General features: G+C 43.8%; 1 protein-coding gene across 1 annotated transcript; it reads right to left on the bottom strand.

Annotated features, from left to right (window-relative positions):
* Nucleotides 1-5,107: 5,107 nt before the first annotated feature.
* cUnh15orf40 (chromosome Un C15orf40 homolog) lies at nucleotides 5,108-9,598 on the bottom strand. Its single transcript, XM_080545336.1, has 4 exons — nucleotides 9,458-9,598; nucleotides 6,564-6,690; nucleotides 5,671-5,798; nucleotides 5,108-5,547 (listed from the first exon to the last, which is right to left on the bottom strand). Exons 1-4 carry the CDS (start codon nucleotides 9,476-9,478, stop codon nucleotides 5,455-5,457), a joined length of 369 nt encoding a protein of 122 aa, XP_080401462.1. The 5' UTR covers nucleotides 9,479-9,598; the 3' UTR covers nucleotides 5,108-5,454.
* Between the last annotated feature and the right edge of the window lie 3,108 nt (nucleotides 9,599-12,706).

Below are 12,706 nucleotides of genomic sequence, written 5' to 3' on the forward strand. Positions count from 1 at the left end.
TTTTACCGGACAAAAACAAGATGTCTTGCTTCTACTTTCTTGTGACTGTAAACTGGCTGGAACCAGAAGTCCTCACAGGTCAAACAAGTTCAGATCAAATACAGTCTAATCCACCTGGTAAGAAATTCTCTCTCGTCTACTTGTCAGAAGTGTCTGTTCTTTCTAAATTGAGGATCAAGTTTCAAGTTTATTTGTTACGTCACATTACACGAAGTGTAAGAGTAAAATTCTTAGGAGATTGCCTTGCAGCACAAGACATAGGCATAATAAACCAAGCATAATTCAAGATAAAAGTGTCAGTAGTACAGGACATAAGAGGCAAACAATAATAGGCATAGTACAAGATAAGGTGTCATTAGTGCAGGTAAGACAAGACAGGTTGCACTAGCGGTGCCACTAGGGAAAATAAAGTTCATAGTAGTAAGGTGGCTTGAGTTTAGGATTGCTGCAGTCTATGCACAACAGGTGAGCAAGGGGGAGAGAGTCAATTGACTACAGTGGGCTTGTTAAAGAGTCTGATCGCCTGGAGGAAGTAGCTGTTTGTTAGTCTCAGTCTTGGCCCTAAGGCTCCGGAAGAGGCCTCATCTTTTGCATGGCATCGGTTCGAACAGGCTGTTGTTCGGATGGCTGGGGTCTTTGATGATCCTCTGGGCTTTGTTGACACACCGTTTGTCGTATATATCCTGGATGCAGGGAAGCTCACATCCAGTGATGCGCTTGGCTGTCCTCACCACCCTCTGTAGCACTTTGCGGTTGAGGGCAGTGCAGTTGCCATGCCAGGCAGTGATGCACCCAATCAATATACTCTCGGTAGTGCCTCTGTAGAAGGCCCGCAGGGTCTCAGACCCCATGCCAAACTTCTTTAACTGTCTGAGGTGAAAGAGGCGCTGCTGTGCCTTTTTCACCACCTGTTTGGTATGCACGTCCCAGGTGAGGTCATCAGCGATATGGACGGCAAGGAACTTAAAACTGCTGACCCTCTCTACGGCTGACCCGTTGATGGTCATGGGGTCCTGTTCCTGACCATTCCTCCTGATGTCCACCACCAGCTCCTTGGTCTTGTCAGTGTTGAGAGAGTAATCTCTTCTTGACCATTTGCAAGACAGATCAGTGCAGACAGAGTTGCGCTATCTGCCATGAGACAATGATCTGAGCATGTGCATTTGCTCACTTGGGAAGTGAGAGCGAGTCAGCGGAGAAATAATGGGCCAAAGAGACAGTGTGATGTTATTGCTACTGCTGCAAACCAGTCCACCTCGAGACCATGTCCTGTCTCACTGCTTTACTTTGTCCAAAGCCTTTCATCACATAGTGGGTCTCTATCCACCAGTGTATGTTCTTGGCCTTTGAAGCCAATTCCCATTTGAGCCACTTCAACTTTGAGTGGGAGAAGAACCTCATTATTTCTCCACTGACTTGCTTCTCACAGCCTTTGCTTGATGATTTGTTTCCAAGTTAGAGACTCTGAAACCCTTTTACTGTATAGAACATCCACCCACCCACACTCATACTGAACGTGTAGCCCACTGGGAAAGTCTTTCACGTGCTGAGCTGCCCTGAGGCGCAGATTGATTCTGCGTGGGCGTGATGATTTGAAATTCATTCCTCCATGCGGCTTGAGTAAAATTGGACACCACAGGTATGGGCTCTCATAATGTTTTTAGGAAGACCAAGGAGGACAGTGTTGGGTTTTAACAGTAACCATTTTAATCAAGTGGGATTGGCTAAGCACAAATTGGCTAAGACTGGCTATGGACAAATTTCAATCTGTTAGGTGAGCTTGAGCCTAGATGCAGGTGCATTAGATGCATAATAATTGTGATAATTAACTGCAGTATTTTTGGGAAGTAAGCAGTGTTGCATGGAAGTTTTCTTTCTTTTACAGATCCACATTATGAACATGATCTACTTGTATCAGAACGTGGTTGTCATAACTCCTTAAAAGTTGACTCTCTAGCTTTCCTAAGCTTTCCTATCACTTTAGTTTTACCCGCTGCTGTTGCTCCATACCTTAAACAACTTTGAAAAACTTCAAAGCTAGACTACAATACTGTGAAATTCCTCCTAACCTCTTCTAGTCCTGATAGTCCATTGCTTTATTCCGCTCACTTGCCTCCCGTCTCTCTCGCATTAGTCACGTTGAATTTACGTGACGCACGTCTCCCAGTTCACTTGCAGCATTGCTTCTGAGATATCACTCCCTTCATATCACACTGGATGATAGCCCCAGTATTGTAAAACTCTTAAAATCACTGTTTTTCCACAGAGGTCTAGGAGTCAGGCATTAACATAACACTATATTTGTTGGGGTTCATGGCTGTAAGTAGCTGTCCAGGTCAGTCAAACCAATCAGCAGTTTAGGGCCAGTTGTCACATTTCTCAGCTGCTTATTGGGGCTCCCTGATAGTATGACAGGCGGAATATCAAAGAGATTCCATTTAGTGGTGTTGCTGTTCAAGGTGATGCAGTTTGATACGTTGTACTTGTGATGTATATTGTCCCTGCCTCGTCGGCCTGTCAGTCCAGATTGTATTGGAGCTGTGACACATTGGACAAGATGTCTAATCTTATTTTTATTCTGTTATATTCTTGACTGTTAACCATGAAGTTAATCAGATGTTGCATGATATTATTATTATATTATATTGCATGAAATGAAAATGTACTTTTTCAAACTGGGCACTGGCAAGGGTGTCTGTTCCAGTGTTGAAAAGTTAAACCAGCTGTTGTGAATGGATTACTGTATTATAAAGCTTGATTTCTACAACAGCCGATTTTCCTACTCGGCTTCGCCTCGTGCCACAACCCTGTACCAGTGGTAAATTAGTCCACAACCCCCATGGTGAATTGCTTCCGTAAACAATTAACGCCTACTTTCTTCATCTATGGTAATAGTAATGTGCACTTTTTTGCACACCCACACTCGGGTAAAGAGTACAAAATCAAAGACTTAATTAACTGTAGTACAACCCACGTTGTTTTCATGTTGAATTGTGACCGTGTATTTATAGGACAAACTAACCAAGAGCTGAGCTGGAGTGTGGCACAGTGTTCTTGCTGCAGTGTCCTGCACCATGGCTGCTCGGTATTCAACCACACCCATAGCCACTCTCCTCTCTGTCTCCCCTCTACATCTTTAACTCTAGGTGCACCCTAACACTTTTCATTACTGCTTTTCACTACCACTCATCTCTTACCCCAGAAATGAGTGGAGAAAATGGCTGGGAAATAGTAGGTGAGAATTGAGACATCCTTCCAACTTCAGCATGTTACCGAAAACTACTGATAGTCTCTGACGCAAACCAATCAGCTTTCAATCAAGCCTTGTTCTTGCGGGGACAACGGCAGCATTTAGAAAGAAAATGTTATTCCTATGAATACATGGAACACATGAACACATTTGATGGAATGATTATCAGCATTCAAAAACAAAGTGAAATGTGTAGGCTAATTTGTGTATGCAGAAATAAATACTTGCTGCAGCTGACAAAGAATGTTTTGCTTGTGGGTATTATTAACTTACTGTTTCACTACTCTGGTATTACCATTCCATTAGGTTATTCTTTTATTGTTTTTAATTTCCACCAGTCATCACACCACAGCTTGCAAAGCTTAATTCTCATCCCCCCCGCCACTCTTCCCCGGGTCATTTCTGCAAATGAGAATAATGTTCTCACAACACTCCAGCTGAGGGGGCTCGGTTGAAATGCACCAATAGATGTCAAGGGAGCGTATGTGCCGTAAACACTCCTTTACAGCGGACCAGTTTGTATTTTAGTTTGATAATTTTGTAATATCTTCATTTTTACCATTTACTTTTTCTTTGACTGTTTTATGCATGGATATATGGATTAGTGTGAAATACTTTTATTAGTCCATTCCATTTCCTAACCTTACTGTGTTTTATCTTATTTTCAATATTATTCAATTATTATGTGCAAACAAACAATAATTAAACAAACAAACAATAATCTATAGGCATCCTTGCTGATCACCTAGTCTTTTATTTAAGAGTCATTCCTACTTTGGTCCTGTTGTAAGCAGAAAATAGATCCACAGTGTGATTAACAGCATGCAGGTTTCCAGCTGACTAGCTGCCCCACTGTCACACCACAGGACCGTGGAGTTACTGAGACATTGTTGACATCTTGTCAAATAATTAATTGGTTCTCTCACAATTTTAATTACCATCTAGTTTTAGCGATATAATACAGAATTAAATACCCACATGAGGTCTGAGGCAATAGAATTTAAAAAAAATTAGCTGGTGGTGACCCTATCCCAAAAAACTCAAAGAAAAACATGCATAGGCCTACTGGCTAAATACCTCATATGAAACCAGACATGAGGTGTAGAAGAGAGAACAGCTGCAGAGGACCCAAAGCCAGCTTGAAACATGGGCACATTGAACTTGTAAGTAAGTAAAATGTATTTCTATAGCACCTATCCCAGACCAAGGGTCACAAAGTGCTTTACCTATACAAGAACATAGTAAAAGAGCATAGCAGGTTAAAATAGGCAAACAAGTGAGAATAAGAACAAGTAACAAACAACAAGTGTACAACAATATCAACAGGACACAGAAAGACAGGCTTTTGGGGTTAGCAAAAAGCCTGTCTATACAAGACAGTCTTTAGCTGTTTTTTAAAAGCCTCGACCGAGACCGCTGATCTAAGATCCAAGGGCAGAGCATTCCAAAGCCTGGGAGCCACGGTTTGGAATGCTCTAACTTGGACATGATCATGAAGCCTATTAAGCTGCAATTATTAAGTCATTAGTTACAACTTAAGTAACTATGTAATTAGTTGAAACTGATGAGGCAAGACTCATTGTGATAAATAGTTTAATAATATAAAAATATCTCAGCACAACATTTCATTACACAGCAAACTCTTGTTTAGTTGGCGGCTTCTGGGTGGAGACCGGAGAGCATAACTTCACCAAGCTTTGGATAAATGTTTTTAATTACAGACCCACAGGCCTATCCAGTGTGCCTGCATGAGCACTGTTCCAGCGTATAATCATTGTATGACAAATAAATGTCATAAATATGGGTCATAAATATCACATCCAGCTCACAGCTTGTTTGAATGACTCCCTTCTGGACAGCGGTACAGGGCCACCAGGTCAAAAACATCACACCACTTGAACAGTTTCTTCCCCAAAGCCATAGCCCTCCTCAATAACTCTGATCATTGCACCTTGCTCTTTACATGTTCTTGCACTATGTTGTACAGTATATTTATTCACTCATATTGGTACTGTATATTTTGTCTTGAGTATTGTTGTATTGTCGTCTTGTTGTTGTAGTATGTACTGTAGCTTGTTCAGCATGGTAGAATACCAAGTCATGTTCCTAGTGCACTGCACATGGCCAATAAAGTTGAATTGAATTGAATTGAATGGGATTGAACAATTTACCATAACAAAAGTAGTTCAAAATCCTCCTCTGTGTCATTTCGTTGATTCTCGCTTTAATCGTTCCAGCGCCTCCTCTGGGGTTAAAGACCCAGACACCTTGATCAGCTTCTCTCTGGACCTGGAGCCCTGAGGAAACAGGATGTCAAAACTATTTCAAATGATCTATATAAAAACATCTTGAGGCTGGCTGACATAAGCATGCATTCAACATCCAGAGAAACAACTATAGCACCTATCAAAAGGACAAACCTTGTCCAAAACGACTTCGCTTCTCTTCAGTTCCAGCACCTTGGAGAGATATCTCACAAGCTCGGCGTTGGCCTCCCCGTCTGACGGCGGCGCGGCGATGGCGACACCTACCGCGTCCTCCGAGATGTCTGGAAGTCGGAGCGACACATTTCAACAATTAAATTAACACAACCCATAAACCTCTTTGGGGCACATTATCTAACCCTCATCCACGCCTTCGTCACCTCCCGTCTGGACTATTGCAATGGAGTCCTGTTTGGGGTTCCCAGCAAAGCCCTGGACAGGCTCCAGTATGTGCAGAACTCTACTGCCAGGGTTCTCACCCACACCAAGCCCTGGCAACACATCACCCCCACCCTCATTCACCTCCACTGGCTTCCGGTCAAGTCCCGCATCACCTACAAAATCCTCCTCCTCACCTACAAATCCCTCCACGCCTGCGCCCCCCAGTACCTCACTGACCTTCTCTGTCAACACACCCCTTCCCAGAACCTGCGGTCCCTAGGCATGGGCCTACTCTCCACCCCCCCGCACCAACCTACGGACCTTCGGGGGCAGAGCTTTCAGTGTGGCAGCTCCCACCCTCTGTGGAACTCTCTCCCCACGGTGATCCGCAACGCCCCCCCTACCCTAGACACCTTTAAATCAGCCCTCAAAACCCACCTGTTCTCCAAGGCCTTTGGCCCCTAGTCTAGTCTTGTCACTCTCGTTGTCTTTGTTTCTTTGCTTTGTTTTTCTGTTCTGTCTGTCTAGGAAATCTGTTAAGCGTCATTCGGGTCTGAGAAAGGCGCTATATAAATCTAAGATATGATTATTATTATTATTATTATTATTAATTACATCGATTCTTCCTGTACTGACCGAGCTGAGTTGTACATGGTGAGGGGACGCACCTGTGATCGCGTTCTGTTTCGACCCAGGCTTCGCGTGCACTGAGATAGTCACCAGCCCGTTCTTGTCCCTCGCTACTGGACCCGGGGGGGGCGGACACGTGTCCGACGGCTTCTGTGAACCTTTACTCTGAAACATACGTTCAGTAACGGTGAGAGAAACACTAGCATGACATACAGTACAGGCCAAAAGTTTGGACACACCTTCTCATTCAATGCGTTTCCTTTATTTTCATGACTATTTGGTACATTGTAGATTCTCACTGAAGGCATCAAAACTATGAATGAACACATAGGAATTATGTATTTAACAATTAAGTGTGTGTCCCGAGACAGTGGAAAGAATCCACAATAATCCCAATCCCCAAGAAAAAACAAGCCAAAGACCCAAAGGACTTCAGGCCAGTTGCACTGACGTCTGTGCTCTGCAAATGCATGGAGAGAGCAGTGTGCGACCTCCTCTCCACCATGTTGGCAGAGAAACTGGACCCTCTACAGCAGGGGTGCTCATTACGTCGATCGCGATCAACCGGTCGATCGCGAAGGTAGTGTGGGTAGATCACACGGCATTGAAAAAAAAAAAAAAAAAGTGGAAAAAAAAAGTTTTTTTTTTTTTCCCCCTGTGTGGTGCAGACGGGACGCCTCCCGTCTGGACCACACAGGAGAGGGCATCACTCAGCCCCGCGCCGCCTCACAACACACACACACACACACACACACACACACACACACACACACACACACACACAAGCACACACACACACACACACACACAGACAGACAGACAGACACAAGCACACACACAGGCACACACAGACAGACAGACAGACACACACACACACACACACACAGACAGACAGACACACACAGACAGACAGACAGACAGACACACACACACACTCCGCCGCCCGGAGACGTCGATGGCACCTGGCTTGGCACTGGCCAGTCTGGTGTAAACCACTCAGAGCTCCTGAGTTAATGTTAATGTTAATGGACTACCAGTGTGAATATTTGTTATATAGTTTAATAAATCTCTTCTTTGATTTTGAAACAGTGTAGCGTGGCCTTAATTTGTTATTATTACAGTACATTTTTGTGTTCGCAGCAATGGCAATATGTTTTATTTGGTTGGTAGATCTTGTTGAGCTGGTAATTTGAAAAGTAGCTCACAAGCCTAAAAAGTGTGAGCACCCCTGCTCTACAGTTTGCCTATAGGGCAAAGCGGGGCGTGGAGGACGCCAGTCTGACCCTCCTGGACACTGTGGCCAGACAACTGGACTCGGCGCACCCCCACAGCAGGATTTTATTGATGGACTTTTCCTCTGCCTTCAACACTGTAAAAACTGACATTCTGCTACACCACCTAGCAGAGCTTGACGTCAGCCCCACACTGATTTTAAGAACTTTTTAACAGACAGACCACAGCAGGTGGAGGTAAACGGCTTCACATCCAGCAAGATGATTTTAAACACAGGCCTCCCCCAAGGCTGCGTCTCATCCCCCCAACTCTTCGCTGTCTACACCAACCACATCACCTGCAGCACAGAAGGGATGGTGCTGCTGAAATATGCAGACGACATGGCCTTGGTGGCCCACCTGACTGGGGCCGACGCCCTGGCCAAGTACCACCAGGCAGCAGAAGACCTAGCCCTGGTGTTCCAGCAAAGCTCCCTGGAGCTCAACACCAGCAAGACTAAGGAGCTGTGCTTTGGGAACAGGGAGAAGGCAGACTGTCACCACCTCTTCCAGCCCCTCAGCATCAACGGCCAGCTGGTTGAACAGGTACAGTCTTTCAAGTACCTGGGGACAGAGATTGACATCTCTCTGTCCTTCTCCCAGCATACTGACTTAATCTACAAAAAGGCCCAGCAGCGCCTCCACCTGCTGAGGAAGCTCAGGGCTTTTAACGTCAGCAAGGACATTTTAACCCTGGTTTACAAATCACTCATTGAATCCATTCTCACCTTCAATAACACATCCTGGTACAACTCCCTCACTGTCAAACACAAAACCAAACTCTCCCGTATAGTCAATCAGGCAAGTAAAATCATCGGCTCACCTCAAACCCCCCTGTCTGAAATCTACAACCGGTCACTAATCAGAAAAGCCACACAAATCACACAGGACCCCTCTCACCCCCTCCACCAATCATTTCAGCCACTTCCATCAGGCCGCCGTTATAGAACTCCACTGGCCCGGAAAAACACATATAAAAAATCATTCATTCCCACTGCAACCACCGCCCTGAACATTTTAAAATAGGAAGCACACTGCATTTTAGCATTTTAAATCACAATACTGTTTTTATTACTATTATTTTTAAATGACTAGACTTTTTAAATAGGCACTACATAAACACTGTTATATCTGTCTGTTTTATTGTATGTATTAATGTATGTGACCTATGTGTGTTTTAATGTGGAAACTGTATTCTTGAACTGCACTTCTGCCTGTCAAAGGAGAATTTCTGTCACTCTGTGACAGACAATAAAGCATTCTTGAATCTTGAATAACTCTAAATATGTCTTATATTTTAGATTCCTCAAAGTAGCCACCCTTTGCTTTTTTGTTGTTAATAAAATATATAATAATAATATTAAATATAATATGTGTTAATAATAATGTTATTATATATATATTGATTACAATTAATCTTTATAAAGTACATCATTCCACATGTGTTCATTCATAGTTTTGATGCCTTCAGTGAGAATCTACAATGTAAATAGTCATGAAAATAAAGGAAACGCATTGAATGAGAAGGTGTGTCCAAACTTTTGGCCTGTACTGTAGTTTGCTACCAGTACAGTAGCTAAAATAACGTGTAGACGAAATACACCAAACGCTCGGTCAGCTAGATGCAGACAGACAGGCTAATTGTGATGGTTGCAGCCTACCTTTTTGTTTTTCTGTGGCATTTCGCGGTTGCTAGAGTAATGTTTTACTGTGCTAAGGACAGCCTCCACCAGCCGAGTGGGTCTGGGGTCTCGTCGATTGAAAACGCTATAATGGCCAGGCACTGAAGGGGAAGTTCGGATGGTAATATCGCTCGAATACAACACTCGAAATAATGTTGCCCGCAGCAAACAGAGAGAACTGGTTTGGACAAGCATCAGGGAGTTGCAGTGACAGATGTGTTTAAACCACTGTCTCTGACGCTACATCGCAGTGAGACTGGATGAAATAAAAATGTAAACAGCAGAAGTCTCCACCCCCCCGGGCGCGGTTATATGACGCGCTGGTACCAGGGGGCTGTTCCACCAGGCGCGATTAGAGATAAACCGGACTAGTTTTGATAATTCGCGATGATTTCAGTTCCATGAATGTGGCTCAAATAATTTGCTGTTTTGGTTGCTATGCAACAAACCTTGTAGCAACCAGGTTTACGGTCTGGTTTTAAGTAAGATGTGTGTCAAAAATGTCTCACAGGCGGAAACTAAATCCCGAACGACAGTTCCGTCAAGTGTCTTTTTTTGGAAATATTAGTTCCCACCTTTTACGAGATAGATCGATCATTTTATATTTTTGATAGATAGTTTGATAGTGTGCTAGATAGATAGATAGATAGATAGATAGATAGATAGATAAATAAATCAATAAAATGGTGTAAAAGAGAAGTATGTGTACCAGCTTGCATCTGACATTGCAGTGCAGTGTGTTTGGCACAGGGGTTAAGGCAGCCAGCTTGCAATCAGGAGGTTGCTGGTTCGATCCTTGCCTCAGGAGAGAGGGTTTGATTTTAATTTAATGTTTATTTTCTTGACATTTAACAGAAGCCTTCATGCAAATCGATTTACAATAAATATTAGCTTCCATTGGTATCACTGGCACATCCCTCACTTGGTTCAGATCTTACCTCTCCGGGCCGTACTCACGTTGTCCAACTCAACACTTCAGATCACAGTCCCTTCCTTATTTATCATATACCTCCTACCTCTCGGCCACATATTCAGAAAATACGTATCCAATTTCACTGTTATGCGGATGACACCTCCTCCCCACAGGGCTCTCATGTCTCAGGCATTGGGCGTGAGACACACACATTTCAACCCGTTCACACGCTCACACGCCACACCTTGTCTCACGCCCAATGCGTGACACTTGAGAGCCCTGCCCCCACTTCCCTTTCAGACTGCTTACTGGAAATCAAATCCTGGTTTTCATCCAACTTTCTCAAACTAAACAGTGATAAAACTGAGGTTCTTCGAGTTGGCTCCAAATCCACTCTGGCCAAAACAGACAAATTCTCCCTTACCACTGACAACGCCACAGTCCCCCCCTCCTCCCAAGTTAAGAGTCTGGGTGTCATCCTCGACAGCACCCTGTCTTTTGAAGCTCACATTAACAACATTACTCGGTCTGCCTACTTCCACCTCCGCAATATTAACCCTCCCCGCCCGTGACTCACACCCAACTGCACCGCTATTCTCGTCCACGCCCTCGTCACATCCCGTTTTGGTTTTTGCAACTCCATCCTCTCTGGTCTTCCTCACAAATCTCTAATCTCAAAGCTCCAACTGGTCCAAAACTCAGCCGCCCGTATCATTACCAGAACTCCTTCCATAGATCACATCACTCCGGTTCTTCAACAACTCCATTGGCTTCACGTTAAATGCTGCATCGATTTTTCCAAATTCTGCTCCTCACTTTAAAGGCCCTTCACAATCTCGCACCCCCATATCTCTCTGAACTCCTTCACACCTACACTCTCTCTCGCACTCTCCGATCCTCCGCTGCCTTTCAACTCACTATACCTTCTGCCTTTCAACTCACTATACCTTCTGCCTTTCAACTCACTATACCTTCTGCCTTTCAACTCACTATACCTTCTGCCTTTCAACTCACTATACCTTCTGACCTTCAGCTCACTATACCTTCTGACCTTCAACTCACTATACCTTCTGTCTGCCTGACCACTATGGGGTCTAGAGCCTTCAGCCACTCTGCCCCCCCCCCCCCCCCCGTCTCTGGAACTCTCTTCCACAAGACACTGCAACACTGACTCTCTTTCCACCTTCAAATCCTGCCTGAAAACCCACCTTTTTAAACTGGGGTATTTTTAACTGATGGTTGTTTTTAAGTCTTTTGTTTTGTCTTGTTTTGTTTTGTTTTTGTTTGTTTGAATCACTGTTTGAACCTGTTTGAATCTGTTGCTTGTTTTTAAATTATGCTTTGTAAGGCGCCCATAAATAAAATGCATAATTATTATTATTATTATTATTATTACCCCCATAAATTCTGTTCTACCACAAAATCATGTGTGGCCCCATTGGAATCAACCCTGTGCAATGTATGTGCATGTTTTCAAATCCTACAATGAAATCAAATAGGGTTTTTTGTGTGTTGAGCCTATACATTTGTGTGATCCATGTTACGTCCTCCCCAGGGGGTCTTACTAGGTAGAAGGAGGACTGCAACAGCCTGAGTGAACACCCGCCTTAGGTAGCTGGAACAACACTGTACAGTAGTGTGGTGCTCCCAGTCAGGGCATCAGCACGACAAAACTATAGAGCAAACTAGGCAACCAACTGTGAAGTAAAACGAACAGGGTTAGGCTACAAATCAAAACGAACACTCAATCAAGGGAAAACTAACAAGATTTAAGCTAACAAAGGGGAGCGAACTAAACCAACTAGTAGAGCAAAGTCAAATTAGTAAAAACAGCATAAACCAAGTCAACAGAGCAGGATGATTGGACCACAGGGGGGGGATTAGAGACAGGTGGACTGGGTTAGAGTTGGTCGCCAGAACAGTCAACACAGCAACAGACCAGGGGAGAGGAACTCCAATGACACCACCTGGGGGAGACAGAGGAACACAACCAAAACACAGAAGCAGCACAGACACATACCCGGCCGTAACAATCCATCAGTGTTATAGTGTGGTTCCCTAAATGGACAGAAATATGACCTGATGGGGGATTCAGGGGCACACCTCCCCACACTCATGAGCGGAAGCTGATTTTGAAAACAACAATTAAACAATGTACTTTTTGGTCCAATGAGATACAGTATAAAATATATCACAAAATCAATCCAGATTATATCACAAACCACACAGTTAACATTCAAGCCAAAATGTGATGTAAATAATTAGTGACAGTGAACTTTCTGTATCTGTTCTTGTATCCTTAACGTACAATCTGC

Source organism: Nansenia antarctica, assembly GCF_963989245.1.
Source record: "Nansenia antarctica genome assembly, chromosome: 14".
Taxonomy (NCBI): Eukaryota; Metazoa; Chordata; class Actinopteri; order Argentiniformes; family Microstomatidae; genus Nansenia; species Nansenia antarctica.